At 40.3% G+C, this 22,113-nt stretch overlaps 1 protein-coding gene across 1 annotated transcript in view; it reads left to right on the plus strand.

Moving 5' to 3' along the window:
- LOC110158820 (coiled-coil domain-containing protein 102A) overlaps positions 1-22,113 on the plus strand; it is a 187,098-nt gene that overhangs the window by 159,833 nt on the left and 5,152 nt on the right. Inside the window, 2 exon segments of the mRNA XM_055155025.1 lie at positions 3,922-4,092; positions 5,442-5,545. Coding sequence (XP_055011000.1) covers positions 3,922-4,092; positions 5,442-5,545 — 275 coding nt within the window.

Genomic DNA, 22,113 nt, shown 5'->3' on the forward strand with positions numbered 1-22,113 from the left:
TCCTTCCGTCACTCGTGAACAAGACCGTGAGATTGACAGGTGGATCGGTGCAGCATCGGCAGTGATGCGGTCGCTGTATCAGACCGTTGTGGTGAAGAGGGAGCTGAACCGAAAGGCAAAGCTCTCGATTTACCGGTCAGTCTACGTTCCTGCCCTCATCTACGGTCATGAGCTTTGGGTAGTGACTGAAAGGACGAGATTGCAGATACATGAGTTTCGAGGTGCAAGCGTGCGAGGCAAGGTGGCTGGGCGCTCCCTTAGAGATAGGGTGGGGAACTCAGTCACACGGGAGGAGCTCGGAGTAGAGCCACTGATCCTCCACATCGAGAGGAGCCAGCTGAGGTAGTTTGGGCATCTGTTCTGGATGCCTCCTGGACGCCTTCCTCAGGAGGTGTTCCGGGCATGTCCGACCGGAAGGAGGTCCCGGGGAAGACCCAGGACACGCTGGGGGGACTGTGTCTCTCAGGTGGCCTGGGAACACCTTGGAGGAGATGGTGGAAGTGTCCAGGGTGAAGGAAGTCCCTGCTTAGAGAGCTGCCCCCACGATCTGGCCCCAGATAAGCGGAAGAAAATCAAAGTTATAATGTTGTTTTCTCATCACAAACATACCTGGAGTTATGTTTCGTTTCATTCACACATGTTTTGAAGTGCTCCACTGTGTTTTTAAACTCCATACACCTTCACTAGAATGATTCAAGATCATTTTAAACTTTGAAGATGTAGACAGACTAACAATAAAGGATGTGTGAATGAAGCAAAACACAACTCCAGGTATGTTTTTGAGGAGGTAGCAGCATAATAACATGGCATAAATCCATTTTGTGTAATATACAAACTTTAATATGAACTGGAATGTGCCACTGTTCAGCCCGATCACTGCTAATGCTTCCACCTTTTGTACAGGTCTCTTTACTCTTAAGGTTAGTCTAACGCCGAGCTCTGTATAAATAAATAAAAAGTCTATATCGACCAGCAGCTGCGTCCCATTACACCTCGGATCTTCCTTGTTGTTCCTGACGCAGAAGGAGGGGCAGATGAAGGAGGCGAGGGGCAGATTTCTTGGAAGCGGAAGAGTGGAGGGAGCTTTAGGTGTGAGCGGGGCCAAATCTGAGTACATTTAAGTGCACTGAATGACAATGGTGCATTATTGATGATGCTATTAGCGCCAAGTACAGCCTCTTCTCTCCTCGACCCTGTGTAAGGCCGGAGAGGAGGGCGCTTCAGACAGAAAACTGAAAAATTATAGAATAGATTTTCAAGGCGGATGAAAAGATACAAGACCTGCTCTGAATGAGAATGTTGTAGCCAAGTCTTAAGAGAAATATACCATATTTTCCACACTATAGGGCGCTCTGGATTATAAGGCGCACTGTCATTGAATGGTCTATTTTCGAAGTTTTTTCACAAATAAACCGCACCGGACTATAAGGCGCATTAAACGAAACACAACAGTTAGATAAGTCAGTCAAACTTTATTTAACACATTCACAGTAACTCTCAACTTTGTTCAGTTGTAACGCATAAAAAAAATACTGTCTGATATTCACAATAACTCATACTTGTTCAAAACAGTTCGGCGATTACGGCATCCCTCTCGTCATTATCCGAGTCAGTGTGGTTACTGTTCCCTGGCAGTTCAGTGATGATTCCGGTCTTGGTAAAAGCTCGGACCACAGTTGAATGGTGAATGTGTGTTCTCCTTCTCTCATCCACTGCTCCCACACAGCTCGCACTTTCACTTTATAACAGCCTTGAGTTTAAAGTGGGCGTTGTAAACGTGTCTCTTGACAGGTGCATTTTGATATTAAAAGGAATCACAGTATGTGTTACTCCACAATGCTCCTGACTACGGGAGCCATAATGCGGGAAGTGGTGCATCGTTGTAGTTTACTAAAGTTGTACTAAGGCACCCAAATAAATTCATATATAAAGCGCTCTGGATTATAAAACGTCATTTTTTGATTAAATTAAAGGCTTTTAAGTGCGCCCTATAGTCCAGAAAATATGGTAAACGATTTTTCACAACTCAGTGAACTGAAGAACTAAATATGTCTTTTTCTTTAATAATAATAATAATAATAATACATTGTTGTTGTTTTTTTATACAGAGAGAGCAGTCTGTTCCCCATCTCATCCAACCAATCATGATCGTCCAATCTGATTTGTTTTTTTTCAGTGACGCATGTGAACAAAGGAGCTCATTGGTCACCTATGTTTTCAAACTAAACGTCATTTCTCTCACCTCAGATTTACAGAGTTTAGAGCTTCTCTCATAAATTTTGCAGAAATCCACAATGTTTTTCACTCTCCTGTGATACTTTTTCCTTTCTTTTTTCCTCTTAAGCAGCCATATTCTTTTTTTTGACCGACCATGACTCGCTTATTGTATTTAAGTGTTGATGACGTGCGCATTCTGGATCTCAGGCAGTTCAGTTTATATAACGCTTTTCAACACTTTACAAAGAGCACAGCACAGAAATAAACTAAAAATTACTAAATTACAAGTTGTTAAATGTACAATGGTGAATAGAGGAGCCAAAAACCTGCTCTCAAATATGAGTAATGCTAATAACGTATTGATTTGTCAGTATACACTACCGGTCAAAAGTTTTAGAGTTACAGTTTTTTACTGTTTACTGTTGACCAAAACATATTTAAACTTTTGATTAATGAAAGTATCCACCTTTTGCAGATATTCTTTTTACAATAGAAATCAAATATTCTTCAGAAAGTTCTTCCCAAGTCTGTTGCAGAAGTTCCCATAAATGTGTGGCACTTGTAGTTTGTTTGACTTTCACTCTTCTGTCCAGTTCATCCCAAACCAGCTCGATGGAGTTTAAGTCTGGACACTGTGCTGGACACTCCATGTTTTCAAGTTTATCATCTTGTTCTTTTTTTTCTGAGATAGTTTTGGCAGAGCTTGGACTTGTGTTTTGTATCTTTTACCTTTTTTTTAACCTCTGTCTGTTCAGTTCTTACCTTTGTACCATTTCAAGGTCTTCATTGAATTTACACGACTTGAACTGCAATAAATAACTAGAAAAATTAGGGTGTTCTAAAACTTTTGACCAGTAGTGTATATACTGAAAACTTATTTTGGTTGATAATACATGTTGTTTCCCCCTGAGGGTAAATGAATGAAATTAAAATTGTAATTCTTTGTATAATGTACAGTGACTATCCAGAGATACAGACATATTTTCAAGTACAATTCTTAGTAGTGGGTACAATCTCTTAGCCGGTTTCACTTCGTGGAAACCGTCTAACCTTGTACTATTAAGATTTGTTCGCTCCACAGTAGGCGGGTACTTTTTTATTTAACCAATCGCTGCTATTTGTTCGTGACGTATGTAATGCGCTAAATCCCGTAGGAAGAAGGACAGTAGCATCTTTCCCCTTGATAAAATTCACCAAACATTCTCTTTGTTCCGGTTTTAAATCCTCGATCTCGGGAATCGTTGCCAACACAGAATGTCTGTCTTCGTCTACATCCATCTCGACCATTTTGTTTACTGTTGTGCTGTTCCACAAAAGGGACTCAGACAGATGCTTGAGTTTGACGTCATGGCTTCACAGCTCTTCTCTGATTGGCTGGTGCGCGGTCTACATCTTCCTGGGTTCTTGCAAACCATCTAGTGTATTCCAATTCCTGACCTAGTCGCTGGAGAGAAATGAAATTCAGCGGTGGCACTAGGTGGCACCAGCCTGACTAACAATCTCTACTTTATTACTAGTTGTATTTGTCTAGAGCCACTTAAAAACTGAGGTTGTACTTACATTGAGAGAAGCCAGAGAAAACCGCTTATGCAAACTCCACATCAATGTCTGGACCAGGAATCAAACCGCAGACTACTTTTTTGCTGTGTCAAAGCAAGTATCTGAATAGACATTAAACTAACCTGCGCCTGTGTTTCCTCTCAGGAGCTGGCAGACCTGAGACACGTCCACGCTAAACTAAAGAAGCAGTTCCAGGAGAAGACGGCGGAGCTGGCCCACGCCAACAGACGAATGGAGGGGCACGAGGCGGAGGTGAAGAAGCTTCGGCTCAGAGTGGAAGAGCTGAAGAAGGAGCTGGGACAGGCGGAGGACGAGGTACAGACAAGACTCTGCTCCCACTGTTTCCGGTGTCTTTATCCATAAATTTCATTCATAAACCTTTATCATGTTTCCAGTTGCACTAAAAATGATTTAAAGGAACTGTATATAAGATTTAGAGTTTAAAATCCTTAAATATGAGCAAACTGTGTCCCAGGATATGAGACACACATTCTCAAATCAAATATACAGGACTATAAGTCGCACTTTTTGGGGGAAATTTATTTTATAAAATCAGAGACCAGGACCCGACATTTCATCCTTAAAAGGCAAGTTATAGTAAGAACAATAGAACAGAGAACAACAGACTGAATAGGCATCTGGTATGTTAATGTAACATATGAATCTTCAGATAACTATAGCATAAATAACAGAACAAGTTGAACAAACTCTCCATCTCACTCCAAATCACTAAACCCATTGAATTTTTCATCCTCTGTGTCACTTCTGATCAACTCCGTGACCTCCGGAGGTAAACTGAGCGCCGCTTCCTCTTCTGTGTAGCTGTCATCAGACTCAGCATCAGTTCCAGTTAGAATTATTCCGGCCTTTCCGAATCCCAACAGGATGGATTTGGTGTCACTGAAGTCCAGACGTTGTCTATCCAGCCAATGACTTCCAGGAAAGTTGCATGGTGCACCTGCCCGGTTGTCACAAGTTTCTCGCTCACTCCAAACTTTCTTTCTGCTGCTCGATTACCGTTTTCTGCTTAATATTTCACTACTTGCAGCAGGACAGTGGCTCTTTCTGCAGGAGACATGCACAATAGAGCCAAATGACATTGATACAGGAGTAATAGGAGCAGCAGATACTGACACACAAGACTAGAGCCTCTCGCTGCTTCAGTGTGAAAAAGTCGCACCGGAGTATTAAGTTGCAGGAAACACCCAAACCATGAAAAAAACTGTGGCTTATAGTCCAAAAAATATGGTACATTGTTGGTGTTATAATTTGGTGTTTTGGTTCACTTGGTTAAACCTAAAATGCCTCTCTCTGGTCTGAATGTTCTCTACCTAAACCCCAGCATCTGCAGCCATTCATGAATCAGTGCTAGTGCGGCCTCTGCTGCTCAGTGAGGGAATTCTGGAGGTTCTGAGCTTTCACATGAGGCCTGTCCATATACTGTACTGAGAGTGTGAAAAACTCTCTGTGTTTTTATTATTAGGGATTGGCAACAGAGGTTCAGTTGATTGTAAGACCTTTTTAAACTGTAAGAGCGCAGGCTACATACAGTTCTATAATAATAGTGATCATTTAGTGTTTAATAGTGAGAAAAATATTGAAAAGAATATGCTGAACCATGTATTTTTACAGCAATAAATCATGTAATAAATGTTTGCGTTTAGTTGGATGAGGCCCATAACCAGTCGAGGAAGCTGCAGAGGTCACTGGACGAGCAGGTGGAGCAGACGGAGAACCTGCAGGTGCAACTGGAACATCTACAGTCCAGGTGAGAGTCCTACACCTGCCACTGCCACAGCTGCCCCGGGACAGACTGGGACAAGTGTGGCTGCTAATATACATCTCCAACAACCACCAGTCTCTCATACACTAAATCCAACATCAACACATTAACACATTAAAGTCAAATTCATTAAGTCAAATTTTCGGAATTGACAAACTGCACTGAAATTGGTTCTTTTTTTGGGTAAGATGCGTAAGTATAAACATGGACTTTACAAACTAGTGCCCTGCTCCTGTATAAAGAAATGCTGTTTGCACATCAATTGTACAGCACTTTTGTTTACATTTCTAATAAAAGGCAAGGCAAGGCAAGGCAAGTTTATTTGTATAGCACAATTCGTACACAAAGTAATTCAAAGTGCTTTACAGAATAAGAAATACATTAAAATCATAATAAAAACAAATCAAAACATAAATAATCATGAAGATTAAAATTAAAAAAGAGAGACATAAATTGGAGAGAAGAGTGTGGAATGAAAACCTTTCAGTTATATGCACAGTTAAACAGAAATGTTTTGAGTCTGGATTTAAACAGCGTCACAGAAGAGTCTGTCTCACATGTTCAGGAAGACTGTTCCAGGTTTTAGCTGCATGAACCTGAAACTCTGACTCCCCTTGTTTAGTCGTGACTCTGGGAACCAGTTTAGTACAGTACCAGAGATGCCCACCCAGTCCTCTAGTCTCTGTAAGAGGATCCCATGATCGACAGGGTCAAAAGCAGCACTCAGATCTAACAGGATCAAGACTGAGACTTTGCCTGCATCAGTGTTCAGGTGGATGTCATTTGTCACCTTGATAAGAGCAGTCTCAGTGTTGTGGTGGGCTCTAAAACCTGACTGGAAAACATCAAAGGAGTTGTTCATTTGGAGAAAGTTCGTAAGCTGTTGGTAAACAGCTTTTTCAAGGACTTTGCCAAAAAACGGCAGATTTGAGATGGGTCGGAAATTGTTCAGTACTGTGGCATCAAGACTGCTCTTCTTTAGGAGAGGCTTAATGACCGCAGTTTTCAACGCATTTGGGAATGTTCCAGATTGAAGTGACATGTTAACTATGTGAGTGAGTGGTGAAAGTAAACTGTTGAGGACGGATTTTAGAAATCTAGTGGGTAACATGTCCAGGCAGCAAGTAGATGAACTCAGACTGGTAACGATCTCTAAAACAGTTTTGTCAGTTACAGGTGCAAAGTGATTCAAAAGTGCACTATATGCTACTTTTGAATTAATTAATTGGTTTCGTGTTGATGATTAATCACAGGAACTCATGCGATTAAGTTTTTTAATTTTTGCCCAGCCCTAGTTATTTTGCACTGTACAAATTAAACAGGTGTGACATTAGAAAGTCGTTGCATAAACTGTACTATTACGTACAAGTAAATGTAATCCTGACTTGAATCCCGTGTCTGTCATTTGCCCCGGTTTATTCCCAAAGCAGCAGTTTCCCACAGCTCCTCTGACAGACACAGCCAGGAGCGCCGCGCTGTTATCAGAACGAGCTTTAAACTCAGAGTCAAACTGTGGAGTCAACCCAGGAAATGACACAATATTTAAACTACGACACAGAGCTGTGTGCACCTGTCACCGCGCCTGTCACTGCCCCTGTCACTGCATCTATAATATGTCACGGAATATTATAGATGTCATTGCACCTGTCACCGCGCCTGTCACAGCAGTGGAGAGTTTGTGAGCGACGGATAACCGCAGGGATTCCCGTCATGAAAGGAGACATTATGCAAACCCGACGTTTTAGAGCTTAAATGGTCTAAGACTATTATAATGGTTTTCCTTCATCATTAAAAGGCCAGTACCTGACTTTTTTCCGTGTATTTGAGGAAAATCGAGTCTTGCCCCAGTACAGCGGAAGAAACTAAAACTTAAATTGGGTTTCTTCTCCTGTAAGTAGCTGAGTTTTTCCTTTTGAAGTAAAGCACCTTGTCACTGCAACCGTCTTATTTGTAATAGAATATGTTGATCTTTTTTATTTGAATGCATCCTCCACATGTCTTAAAATAATTGACACTGTTCATTGAGTTTTGTCGTGGACCAAAGAGAAAGACAAAGACAAGGTATTAAAAAATATAATTTAACAAATCCTCAAATTAGGTAAATCGTTAACAAAAATCTGGGCCCAACTGGGGTAAATTAAATCAAACTGAACAGAACAAAACTAACCCAACCCGAAAGAGAACAGGGGTGTTTAAATACATGATTAAATACATGATACATGAGGCCCAACTAAAACTGAACACAAGAGAACACATAATTAATAAAACAACTAACTTAATCAAAGTAACAAAAAGGCAAATAAGTATAATACACAAAATAATAAGTGATAATAAAGTAAACTTAAACAAACTAGACAAACAAACTTAGGAAAACAAACTAAAAAGTGCTTCTCCCTCGTTTGTTCGTCGTGGATGGTCTCTGCCAAAGGTCCTCTGTCTGGCCACAAGTGTAAGTAAATAATTCAGACTTATATTAACTAAAATGTGTGCACCCAAATTAGAATTTAAGTCTAAATAAAGGAATTAAATTAAAGTATGTGTGCTGTAATTAACTTAATGTAAATGAAATGAAATAATACTCACACTGTGGATTGGTGGCAGAGGGATTCACCACAAGGTTCACTGCCAACTGTAGAGCGATGACGCATCACTGTGACCTGTACTCATGAGTGCGACCAAGGGCGTAGGTTTGCATAGGGACGGTGTGGACATGTCACAACCAATATTTGGGGAAGACAAAATAGTCCCTACCAATATTTGCCATTTTACTTTAATAAACAAAAATATACTTTTATTCTGCTATATTTTTCCGAACTCAATAGTATTATTTAACTCATTTCAGTTCACATTTTTTTATTAGACATTCTGAGATGTATTCAGTGATATGTTGACAGGGTTACACCTGCCGCTGTTTTCATTGGCTACAACAGAGTGATGTCATTAGTGTAGACAGAAGCCTAAACTGGGGAAGCGGCAGGACAGGGCCGCACCTGAAGATGGTGGTTTGAGCAGACGTGAGTGAAGACGCTGCGCACCAAACTTTGAAAAACTTTTCAAAAGGAACTTAACATATTTTCCGGGCTCTTGGACATGCTCTTAAGCCTCCAACCCCATCAAAAAACGGCTGCGCGCCCCGCAATCCAGAGCACCATTTCATAACAGTGCGCCCTATAATCCAGAGGGCCTAATAGCCTGGAAAATACGGTACTTGGCTTCATCTTCAATTAAACTTGCCTTATAATGAGTCGCCGTGGAAAAAGAGCGATTATCAGCACAAGTGCACCTCCCAAACGGAGCCCTACTCGTGCAGCCGGACTCTACTGACAATATTCCATGGAAAAATGTTTTGAACGTTACCTCACAAATATATCATCACCAACAGGCAAAGGGAAATCTGCTACAAACTTCTACATCGCTGGTATCCAATAAAGAATCATCTTAGAAGGGCAATGGACACAAACTGTACATTTTGTGAACTGAAATATGAAACCACCTCTCACTTATTTTGGACCTGCCCAGACTCTGTGTGTTTTTGGAAAGAATTCATAAAAAAATATTGGGGGTAGACCACACCTGTGCCCTTGAGTGTGACGGCCTTCTCTGTCCACTAGGAGGCAGGGGCATTGGTATGGTTCTATTTACAAGACGTGTGTAGATGAGTGTAGATGAGTGTAGATGAGTGTAGATGTGAGTAGATGAGTGTAGTTGTGAGTAGATGTGAGTAGATGAGTGTAGTTGTGAGTAGATGTGAGTAGATGAGTGTAGTTGTGAGTAGATGTGTGTAGATGAGTGTAGTTGTGAGTAGATGTGTGTAGATGAGTGTAGTTGTGAGTAGATGTGAGTAGATGAGTGTAGTTGTGAGTAGATGTGAGTAGATGTGAGTAGATGTGAGTAGATGTGAGTAGATGAGTGTGTAGTTGTGAGTAGATGTGAGTGTGTGTAGATGAGTGTAGTTGTGAGTAGATGTGAGTAGTAGATGAGTGTAGTTGTGAGTAGATGTGAGTAGATGAGTGTAGTGTGAGTAGATGTGTGTAGATGAGTGTAGTTGTGAGTAGATGTGAGTAGATGAGTGTAGTTGTGAGTAGATGTGTGTAGATGAGTGTAGTTGTGAGTAGATGAGTGTGTAGATGAGTGTAGTTGTGAGTGTGAGTGAGTGTGAGTGTGAGTGAGTGTAGTTGTGAGTAGATGTGTGTAGATGAGTGTAGTTGTGAGTATGTGTGTAGATGAGTGTAGTTGTGAGTAGATGTGTGTAGATGAGTGTAGTTGTGAGTAGATGAGTGAGTGTGAGTAGATGAGTGTAGTAGATGTGTGTAGTTGAGTGTAGTTGTGAGTAGATGAGTGTAGTTGTGAGTAGATGTGTGTAGATGAGTGTAGTTGTGAGTAGATGTGTGTAGATGAGTGTAGTTGTGAGTAGATGTGTGTAGAATGAGTGTAGTTGTGAGTAGATGTGGTGTAGATGAGTGTAGTTGTGAGTAGATGAGTGTAGATGAGTGTAGTTGTGTGAGTAGATGTGTGTGTAGATGAGTGTAGTTGTGAGTAGATGTGTGTAGATGAGTGTAGTTGTGAGTAGATGTGTAGATGTAGTGTAGTTGAGTGATGAGTGTAGTGTGAGTAGATGAGTGTAGTTTGTGAGTAGATGAGTGTAGTTGAGTGAGTGTAGTTGTGAGTAGATGTGAGTAGATGAGTGTAGTTGTGAGTAGATGTGTGTAGATGAGTGTAGTTGTGAGTAGATGTGTGTAGATGAGTGTAGTTGTGAGTAGATGAGTGTAGTTGTGAGTAGATGTGTGTAGATGAGTGTAGTTGTGAGTAGATGTGTGTAGATGAGTGTAGTTGTGAGTAGATGTGTGTAGATGAGTGTAGATGAGTGTAGTTGTGAGTAGATGTGTGTAGATGAGTGTAGTTGTGAGTAGATGTGTGTAGATGAGTGTAGTTGTGAGTAGATGAGTGTAGATGAGTGTAGTTGTGAGTAGATGTGTGTAGATGAGTGTAGTTGTGAGTAGATGTGTAGTAGATGTGAGTAGATGTGTGTAGATGAGTGTAGTTGTGAGTAGATGAGTGTAGATGAGTGTAGTTGTGAGTAGATGTGTGTAGATGAGTGTAGTTGTGAGTAGATGAGTGTAGATGAGTGTAGTTGTGAGTAGATGAGTGTAGATGAGTGTAGTTGTGAGTAGATGTGTGTAGATGAGTGTAGATGAGTGTAGTTGTGAGTAGATGTGTGTAGATGAGTGTAGTTGTGAGTAGATGAGTGTAGTTGTGAGTAGATGAGTGTAGATGAGTGTAGTTGTGAGTAGATGTGTGTAGATGAGTGTAGAGTGTAGTTGTGAGTAGATGTGTAGATGTGTGTAGATGAGTGTAGTTGTGAGTAGTGAGTGTAGTTGTGAGTAGATGAGTGTAGATGAGTGTAGTTGTGAGTAGATGAGTGTAGATGAGTGTAGTGTGTGAGTAGATGTGTGTAGATGAGTGTAGATGAGTGTAGTTGTGAGTAGATGTGTGTAGTTGTGAGTAGATGAGTGTAGTTGTGAGTAGATGAGTGTAGATGAGTGTAGTTGTGAGTAGATGTGTGTAGTTGTGAGTAGATGAGTGTAGATGAGTGTAGTTGTGAGTAGATGTGTGTAGATGAGTGTAGTTGTGAGTAGATGTGTGTAGATGAGTGTAGTTGTGAGTAGATGTGAGTAGATGAGTGTAGTTGTGAGTAGATGTGAGTAGATGAGTGTAGTTGTGAGTAGATGTGTGTAGATGAGTGTAGTTGTGAGTAGATGTGTGTAGATGAGTGTAGTTGTGAGTAGATGTGAGTAGATGTGAGTAGATGAGTGTAGTTGTGAGTAGATGTGTGTAGATGTGTGTAGATGAGTGTAGTTGTGAGTAGATGAGTGTAGATGAGTGTAGTTGTGAGTAGATGTGTGTAGATGAGTGTAGTTGTGAGTAGATGTGAGTTGTGAGTAGATGAGTGTAGTTGTGAGTAGATGAGTGTAGTTGTGAGTAGATGAGTGTAGTTGTGAGTAGATGTGTGTAGTTGTGAGTAGATGAGTGTAGTTGTGAGTAGATGTGTGTAGATGAGTGTAGTTGTGAGTAGATGAGTGTAGTTGTGAGTAGATGTGAGTAGATGTGTGTAGATGAGTGTAGTTGTGAGTAGATGTGTGTAGATGAGTGTAGTTGTGAGTAGATGTGTGTAGATGAGTGTAGTTGTGAGTAGATGTGTGTAGATGAGTGTAGTTGTGAGTAGATGTGAGTAGATGTGTGTAGTTGTGAGTAGATGTGTGTAGATGAGTGTAGTTGTGAGTAGATGTGTGTAGATGAGTGTAGTTGTGAGTAGATGTGAGTAGATGTGTGTAGATGTGTGTAGATGAGTGTAGTTGTGAGTAGATGTGTGTAGATGAGTGTAGAGTTGTGAGTAGATGTGTGTAGATGAGTGTAGTTGTGAGTAGATGTGTGTAGATGAGTGTAGTTGTGAGTGTGTGTAGATAGTGTAGTGTGTGTAGAGTAGTGTGTAGTGTGTGTTAGATGTGTGTAGTTGTAGTGTGTAGTAGATGTGTGTAGTGTGAGTAGATGTGTGTAGATGTGTAGATGTAGATGTGTGTAGATGTGTGTAGTTGTGAGTAGTGTTAGTAGATGTGAGTAGATGAGTGTAGTTGTGAGTAGATGAGTGTAGTTGTGAGTAGTGTGTGTAGTAGATGTGTGTAGATGAGTGTAGTTGTGAGTAGTTGTGAGTAGATGTGTGTAGATGAGTGTAGTTTGTGAGTAGTTGTGAGTAGATGTGTGTAGATGTGTAGTGTGTGTGTGTAGATGTGTGTAGATGAGTGTAGTTGTGAGTAGTTGTGAGTAGATGTGTGTAGATGAGTGTAGATGTGTGTAGATGTGTGTAGATGTGTGTAGTTGTGAGTAGACGTGTGTAGATGAGTGTAGTTGTGAGTAGATGTGTGTAGATGAGTGTAGTTGTGAGTAGATGTGTGTAGATGTGAGTAGATGTGTGTAGATGTGTGTAGATGAGTGTGTGTAGATGAGTGTAGTTGTGAGTAGATGTGTGTAGATGAGTGTAGATGTGTGTAGATGAGTGTAGTTGTGAGTAGTGTGTGTAGAGTAGATGTGTGTAGATGAGTGTAGTGTGTGTGTAGATGTGTGTAGATGTGTGTAGTGTGTAGTTGTGAGTAGATGTGTGTAGATGAGTGTAGATGTGTGTAGATGAGTGTAGATGTGTGTAGATGTGTGTAGATGTGTGTAGATGAGTGTAGTTGTGAGTAGATGTGTGTAGATGTGTAGATGTGTGTAGATGTGTGTAGATGTGTGTAGATGTGTGTAGATGTGTGTAGATGAGTGTAGTTGTGAGTAGATGTGTGTAGATGTGTGTAGATGTGAGTAGTTGTGAGTAGATGTGTGTAGATGAGTGTAGTTGTGAGTAGTTGTGAGTAGATGTGTGTAGATGAGTGTAGTTGTGAGTAGTTGTGAGTAGATGTGTGTGTAGATGTGTGTAGATGTGTGTAGATGTGTGTAGATGAGTGTAGATGTGTGTAGATGTGTGTAGATGTGTGTAGATGAGTGTAGTTGTGAGTAGATGTGTGTAGATGAGTGTAGATGTGTGTAGATGAGTGTAGTTGTGAGTAGATGTGTGTAGATGAGTGTAGATGTGTGTAGATGAGTGTAGATGTGTGTAGATGTGTGTAGATGTGTGTAGATGAGTGTAGATGTGTGTAGATGTGTGTAGATGTGTGTAGTAGAGTAGATGTGTAGATGAGTGTAGATGTGTGTAGATGTGTGTAGATGTGTGTAGATGTGTGAGTGAGTGTGTAGTAGTGTAGTTGTGAGTAGATGTGTGTAGATGAGTGTAGTTGTGAGTAGATGTGTTGTAGTTGTAGTAGACGTGTGTAGATGAGTGTAGTTGTGAGTAGACGTGTGTAGATGAGTGTAGTTGTGAGTAGATGTGGTGTAGATGAGTGTGATTGTGTGTAGATGTGTGTAGATGTGAGTAGATGTGTGTAGATGTGTGTAGATGTGTGTAGATGTGTGTAGTTGTGAGTAGATGTGTGTAGATGAGTGTAGATGTGTGTAGATGAGTGTAGTTGTGAGTAGATGTGTGTAGATGTGTGTAGTGTGAGTGATGTGTGTAGATGAGTGTAGTTGTGAGTAGATGTGTGTAGATGAGTGTAGTTGTGAGTAGATGTGTGTAGATGAGTGTAGATGTGAGTAGATGTGTGTAGATGTGTGTAGACGTGTGTACAGTCCCTCAGTCGTCCTGGTAGAATCCATGGCAAAGGAGAAATCCAATTAATAATTAGTTTCTCAGCTCATCCAAGGTGCTTCTGCTCAGACTTACTCCCTTCCTACATTATTCTCTAATCACACAGAGCCGTGTCGACTCGTACTCCTGTGATCTAATGATCAGCTGTTGCTTTCTGTTCCTTCCGCCTGCACAGAGCTGCGTAAGAAAGCCTTTGTTTTTCCAGGTTAGATGAAAGGTTAATAAAAAACAGAGATCAAACTGTCAGCTGTGTACTGTCCCAATCATTTTATGAAGCGTATTATTGTCCAGTAATCAGGAAGTGCACTGTTAACATGTTAGTTGTTGTAAATTCTGCAAAAGTACTTATCAAGTCATCACTGTGAATAATTAGGATGCTCAAAATGCTCAAGATAAGTGAGGAATAACTTTGGATCAATGCAAACAGTTCAAAATAAACTAGTTCTGTTTCTCATGTGTTTTAAGACTGTAAAAATCTGGTACAGCACCTTTTATTTTTATCATTCAGAAAGTTTGAAATCACAAAACCACCTCGAACAATGGTGAAGTTGAATGCAAGTGAATTAAGGACTGAATGTTCATGAATAATAGTAAAATTGTGATGTTTCTTCTCATAATAATGATATTCGTTTGACTATTTTTAACAACCAGCAATCGCACCAATTTGACACTTTCCATGGAAAACTTACATGTAATAAAAACATCTACATTTATTCAAATTTAATGTCAATGTCAGCAGAAAGGTTTGATCCTCCCCCCTGTGTACAAGAAGCCTGGAGTCCTGTAAAACTCCATTAGCATCCCTCTCTGTTCCTTCCTTATTATTGTTGCCCCTGACGCCCAGCAGCCAATCACTGAGCTCCGTTCACTGGGTTTCCACGGTAACAGCGGTGCTTACGTCTCCGGGTCCCATGACGGCTGCGTTGGTATGGCAACCCTCCCCCTCCTGCACTCGTGGCAGTCCCATGCTTTGAAAAATGAAAAGTGAAATTGAGCTGTTTCAGAATAAGAGCTCAGGAAAATCACATTCTGTTGTCTAAAGAATGTTTTTTTTTTTTATTTATTTGTTTTTTTTCTATCAACGTGGTATTGGAATCTAGCGCCAAAATAAAATAGTAAATATAAATATAATTGTGATGGAAATTTATATTATGGAAACGTTTCTCTCAGTCTGTCTTTGTGTAAATAAATCTGATTTCTACCTGAGAACAGAGCAGTCATTAGTATGTCTAAAGGCTCAGCAGACACAAGCACCACCCCGCAGGAAAATATTGATGATTGATTAAATTAAAATAGTGATTAGTTTATCTTTTAGTCTTGTCACTAAAACTCTTTTGGTTTGGTAGTTAAAGACTCTCAGGCCCCGTCCACACTAGTACATATTTGAGTTGTTTTCATTGTGGATGCAGTGTTCGTCCGCACTAATTCGATGGAAAACGGCTCCACAGATGGAACGACCTGGTGCCACCAGCTTCCATGAATTCACCTGAGTACAGCTCTGATCTGGCACCGTGTGGACACCTGAAAACATTGATGCGCTGACGTAGGAGCTCTAGTTGCCGTCCTTATTGGACCACGTCACTGTGACTTGCGCCTTCCTGATTCGCTGGATTCATCACATTGGTCATGTGACGCTATTGCAGAAAACTGTTTAAACAAACCACAGACAAACGGGAAACAGCTAGAACTACTAACTACTTTAATTCTTGCCATCTTCCTCAGCTCGAATCTGTTATAAGAGTCTCCAAGGCTCTTATAACATTAAGTCAAATTACTCCAGATCAGACCTGGGCATTGTCCAGCTCCTGGGTCACATACGGCCCTTTGGTCGACTCTGACCGGCCCGTTTAAGATAATTCAGAATTACAAAATAAACATTTTATCATTTTACCTCATGCGTGGACTAATGCCGGATTGCTTTTATTTTAGAGGTGTTTTTTTAAATGACATTTTCTGTAAGACAACCTCCCTTTTTCATTGCTTAATCACAACATAAACTCGTACCAGTCTTACCAGCTCATCAAAACAATGATATTTACTGCTTTTTATAAATAAATACAATTAATAATATGCCAAATTGAGTTAAGCATTTCGGCCCTCCATAATATTTTCTCTTTCTCATGTGGCTCCATGGAAAAAAAAATGTTCCTGATGCAAAATAAATAACAGCATTTCAAAATGTTTTAGTGCACATTTAATTGACAAATTAACTTAAATTCCTTCTTCTGCACACTTGGCTATAATCATTTCTTTATATCTTCGTTTAAACATTTTCATATTTGGGTGTTTTTTTAACTCATCACTCAAAAGTTCCACATTTTGAGCCCAGAAGCTGAAATACAAAAACTTTTCCGTGTTGTACAGACTCTGGCCAAGTACTTTCACTAATACATGGATATAAGTGATATTTCTTTGTTATTTTTCTCCAGTTTGGTGAAGCTGAAGTTGAGTGGACTGAATCAAGATAGAATGATTTACCATTTATATTACACTGAAATTGATGTTATAGATTCTTTTCAAATTAATCCTTCATATGTAATAAAGAAAAATGTCTTGGATAACTAATTGACCTTGAACAAGCCCCAAAAGTCTATTATTTTCCCATTATAAACAGCTGTGAACAAATGGGCCATGTCTAATTATCTCACTTGTATTAATTGTCCTGGTATACAGTGTATCAATTAACCGTAGTACGATGCTACATTAGATCAGCCGAAACACTGCTTAAAATTTGCTGCAACTTTATTTTTAGGCCCCGTCCACACTAGTACGTATTCGAGTCGTTTTCGTTGAGGATGCAGTGTTCGTTCACACTAATCCGATGGAAAACGGCTCCAGAGACGGAACGATCTGATGCCGCCAGCTCCCGCGAATTCATCTGAGTACAGATCTGATCCGGCACCGTGTGGACGCCTGAAAACGCTGATACGCTGATGTAGGAGCTCTAGTGTCCGTCCTTATTGGACCACGTCACTGTGACTTGTGCCTTCCTGATTTGCTGGGCGTGTGATGCTATTGCGGAAAACAAACCACAGACAAATGGGAAACAGTGTCGCTAGAACTATTTGCTATTAAAAAGCCTATTTACACACTTCCCATCTTTCTTGGCTCGAAATCGGCTGCTGCAACTTCAGAGGGAGTGCTCCACTTTCTTGATTTTACCGCTCACGTGACAAAGCAAGGCAAGTTTATTTGTATAGCACAATTTGTACACAAAGTAATTCCAAGTGCTTTACAGAATAAGAAATACATTAAAATCATAATAAAAACATAAAATTAAAGATTCAAATTTAAAAAAGAGAGAGAGACACTAATTACATAAATTAGAGAGAAAAGTACAGAATTAAAACCTTTCAGTTATATGCACAGTGAAACAGAACCGTTTTGAGCCTGGATTTAAACAGCGTCACAGAAGAGTCTGTCTCACATGTTCAGGAAGAATGTTCCAGGTTTTAGCTGCATAAACCTGAAACGCTGACTCCCCGGGTTTAGTCCTGACTCTGGGCACCAGCAGGAGGCCGGTCCCTGAGGTCCTCAGAGTGTGAGATGGTTCATATGACACTAACATGTCACAGATGGACTTTGGTGCTCGGCCATGGAGAGACTTGTACACAAACAGAGCTGCTTTAAAGTCTCTGAGCCACAGGAAGCAGAGCAGAGACCTGAGCACAGGACTTATGTGCTCGTACTTCCTAGTTTGAGTCAGGACCCGAGCTGCAGCGTTCTGGATGTTCTGCAGCTTCTCACAGCTCGTTTGGAGAGACCAGTGAGCAGAACATTAAAGTCAAACCTACTGACACCGCTAGGTTAGACTACTGTGACACCAGTCGAGTCATGTGACCAGCGTTTCAAGCAGTTTCGCATTATGCCGGGCGTACACTGTGCGATATTTTCGGTCGTGTTACTCAGCCCCAGCTTAAACTGTACGACCAAATCACAGGGTTTAACAGTTCACAGCTCACGAATCATGTTCTCACACTGAACGAACCGATGCTCGGATGCGACTTGAATGCTCACTCTGTACGTTCACATAACGACCGGAGTTGTCAAAGTTGTTGTTCCGGAAGTAGAAAACCACGAAGAAGAAAACCACGAAATTAGAAAACCACAGATGTGCGGAGACACAATGCTGAGCCACTTCAGTCTGCCAGATTCTGGCAAATCGGCTCGTGGAACAACTTCAACAGAGCGAAATCCTCACGAGAGGCGACTGGATTTCAAACAAGTTTGATTTTCTTGCGACCTACGAATGTCGATCGGGAGCTGGTCATGAGTCATTAATTGGTTCTCTTTACCCCATGTAAACTACACAAAGCACGACACACGATGAAGCCAAAACTCGGCCCGATCCCCAAAACAGTCGCACGAGTGAAAAATCGGCTCAAAAAGGGTCAAAAATCGCACAGTGTACGCCCGGCCTTAGTGTGTTGATCAGGAAGGCTTTGAATGCGGACACATAAACAACATGTCTGGATGCAAATTGTTTCTGATAAAGTGGTACTTTGATTCATTTCAGTGTAAGCGCAACGTTAGTGTCTTAAAAATGTGAAAAATACACTGTGTAAAAACAAAACTAGTTCTGTAGCGGTCCAACGTTATTCCTCACTCACTATGTATTTTGAGTGTCCTAATTATTCACCGAGATGAGTTTATAAGCGCTTTTATCAACTTTCAGAGATCAGAGCGGAGTTTTGTCGTCACTGTAAACCTAACTAGCCTGCTAACACGCACATCCTGATTCCCTGACTCTAAAACATGTTGTAATTAAATGCAGTACACAGCAGACATGGAGCCAGGCCCTTAAACCGTAGACTCCTCTCCCTTTATCGTATCTCAGTGTCTCTAGTTTCTTTTTGCGGTGAAGAAATGTGATCTGAGCTTTTGCATGTAGCTCCAGTCGTGTTTATCGAGCCGTTTCTCTCGTCTGTCCAGACACTGACCACAACGTTATCTTTAGCATAATGACACCAGACAGGGTTTTACTCCCTCTGCCTCCCGCTCGTCAGGAGAGGATGGAGTATTGCATAGTCAGAAGTGTCCAGACGCACTCTCAAGTCAGCATATATGCAGCATTGTTACAAATCTAAAACTACAAGATTACTAAAACATGCAAAAACTAAACCATGGATGTAGAAAATAATTAAATAAGTTCTAGTTTACTCCTGCTAAAGAAAGATATCCAAAAATCCTCGATGTATTTTTACTTAAAGGACCCATAATACGCTATTTTCTAATCTATTTTATAATGTTGTTTCTCTTCAAAAACATTAAAAAAAAAAAAAAGAATGCATAGCACACTGATATGGCTGATGTCCAAAAGCTTTTTTATTTTTAAATTACGTTTTGGCAAAAAGCCTTCGTCAGATCATTGCTCTTGCTTTGGACCACAGTATATACTGTTGCTGTAATTGCTGTTACCGTATTTTTCTGACTATAAGGTGCACTTAAAATCCTTTAATTTTCTCAAAAATCAACAGTGCACCTTTTAATCCGGTGCACCTTATGTATTAATTCTGGTTGTGTTTACTGACCTCAAACTGATTTTATGTGGTACACGGTGCTCAAAAATCTGTCAAAATATGACTTTGAATGAAGCTGCAGTGCTTGATGGATTGTCGGAGCATTACAGCGACCATAGTCAGGAGCCTTGTCCTTTAGTCCGACAGAAGTTGATTGTAAGCTATTTTCCTCAGCGCTTATAGGTTATGCAAATTAGTCACGTGGTTTTAAGTTTTGTTTCTGTAAAACGTAAACAAATGTGCGCAAAGCTACATTAAACACATTATTACTCAATGTATATTTGAGTCCTCCTCATAGGAAATAAAAAATAAAATTTTTAATAAAAATTTCAATTATCCTCCCATATTCACATTCATAATACACATTCACCAAGACAGGAAGGAAACGCCGGGCGAATTACGCCATGATCTGCCAATGGATGGTGGATGCCTGGGCTAAGGGATCAGTCTCAAGTGTCGTTTGTTTGTTTCACTTGATGCGCCTTATAATCCAGTGCACCTTATGTATGAAAATAGATGAAAGAATTCAGCATTTTTGATACTGAGCCTTATAATCCGGTGCACCTTATAGTCTGAAAAATACAAGTATATAATTGCTGTTCCTTGCGTTTGCACCCATACAAGAACTTTGGTGTTCGTTTTCTGTTTCATTTGTCTCATCAAAAACAGACCTGGAGTTGTGTTTTGTTTCATTCACACATGTTCAACACAGAAATCCTACATATTTGGGCTCTCAAATTGAAAACACTCCACATTGCGATGCCATGTGGTAATACAGGAAGTGCTCCATTCTGTTTTAAACTACAAATATAATAAAATCTGGAAGGTGAACCCAAGATGGTTTGCATATTTTGTTTGGTGTTCTTTTGTATGCCTTAAAACTTTCTTAAAAATAAAGCTACAAAAAAGGAGACATTTATTCTGCAGTGTCTCCCCTTAAATTGAAATCAAATAGAAGTTAAAATAGATATGTCAGATAAGTTGCAAAGTCTTACATCTTCTCCTTGATCTTTGTAATCCCAATACATGGACCTGCTTGGTGCGTTTAATACATTCTTTATCATGTTGACAGTTTTATTTGTCAGAATGGAGAAGGCACAACTGACTCGCTTTTACCCAAATAACTTCACAAACTCTGCCTCAGCCCCGAAACAAAAGTTTAAGAAAATCAATCTCCATCTGCGCCTTTTTCAATCAGTCTTGAATTAAAATGGATCAGACTGAAACAAACTCTTTATCACCAGAGGACCCAACGTTACACTTTTTATAACTGTTTTCAGAATTGGTTAAACTTAAAGGTGCATTGTGTAACTTTTCTAGTGGAGGGTCCGGTGGAGATGTTATTGTTTTGTCTGGAATGTTTCACAGTATGGCATTAAACCTTTCTATCGTCATGGACACCAAACTAGTCCAAGTTACAGGTCAGATCTGTGGAGAGGCGACCCCGCTCACAGTTGGAATGCCTGAATAAATGTAATGTAGAGATGTTTGATATCATATTGTAGAGCCTGGGTCTTTAAAGTTTTTCGGACCAGGAAAGCGCGACATTTTATATTAAATTGGGCCTAGTGTCGTGTATATCGTGATATTGTATCGTCAAAAGTTTCTCAATAACATCGTGGACCATCACAATATATCAAATCACAAGTTTGTTTGCTTAAATTCATTGTTATGGTGCAGTAGTAGCTAAATAAACAGAGGGAACTACATAGACCATGATCCTTTGCTCCATTTTGGTGCAAACTACATGAAGAAATAACAGTTTTAAGCACTTTTAAATCTTAGTTTTTTGGATTAAGTCTTGTCAAGGCGTTTTACGAGGACAAAGGATCATATTCACAGTTTTGGTAGTCTCCACAAAATATCTCAATAAATATCGTACCGTGAGATTTGGGTATTGTTACATCCCTAATAGGTACTCTGTTATTGTACATTCAATACTAGGGGAATGTTCCATCAAAGTCGCTTAACAAGACCAGGCTTATCCTGAAATTCTGATCTGAATTTAGCTCCATCTCCAGTTTAAGCCTCACGTCGTTCCATGACAGAAATAAGCCTGAGTTTGACGAAAGCTAATTCAGGTCTGAAGTTTAAGCTGCGTTTTGTGCGCTCGTGGTGACTCTGAGAAGGTCAGAGCAATGAAGCAACGACATCACGGAAAATGGGCTCAATGTGTGACTTTTTAAAAAAAAAAAAATTTTAATTAATCGTTGCATTTGTATAGCGCCTTTCAAGACACCCAAAGCACTTTACAGTTCATTATTCATTCACTCCACACTTGATGGATACACAAATGATTGATTAAATAAGAGAGGAGCCACAGCACACACCCGCAGAGTTTGATTTAGGCCACAGAACTTTTCGGCTGCGTTCAGACTGCAGCCTGAAGTGACTCAAATCCAATTTTTTGGCCTCTATGTGACCTGTATCCGATGTTTTAATGACAGTCTGAACGACACAGATCCGATTTTTTCAAATGCGACCCAGGCCACTTGGATATGTGGTCCTGAAACCGATACATATCTGATCTTTTGACATGTGACTTCAGTCTGAACGGCCAAAGTGCATCCATCTGACCTACACGTTATCAACAAGCCACAAACGTCACTATTCTGCACTGAAGTAGGTGAAAATTGTTAATGAACTCCGTGTCACTGAAGTGAAGCACATCACCACTCACCACTCTTGGCTACGTCTCCACATCCACACGTTCCTTTCAACAGACGTCGCTGCCGCTGCCCCACAAAACACCACGACCAAACACCTCGTCCTTCTCCTTCTCAATCTCCTCCTTAAAACAA

The sequence above is a fragment of the Boleophthalmus pectinirostris genome, unplaced genomic scaffold, assembly GCF_026225935.1.
Source record: "Boleophthalmus pectinirostris isolate CB_2022bp ecotype Guang Dong unplaced genomic scaffold, ASM2622593v1 HiC_scaffold_19, whole genome shotgun sequence".
Taxonomy (NCBI): Eukaryota; Metazoa; Chordata; class Actinopteri; order Gobiiformes; family Gobiidae; genus Boleophthalmus; species Boleophthalmus pectinirostris.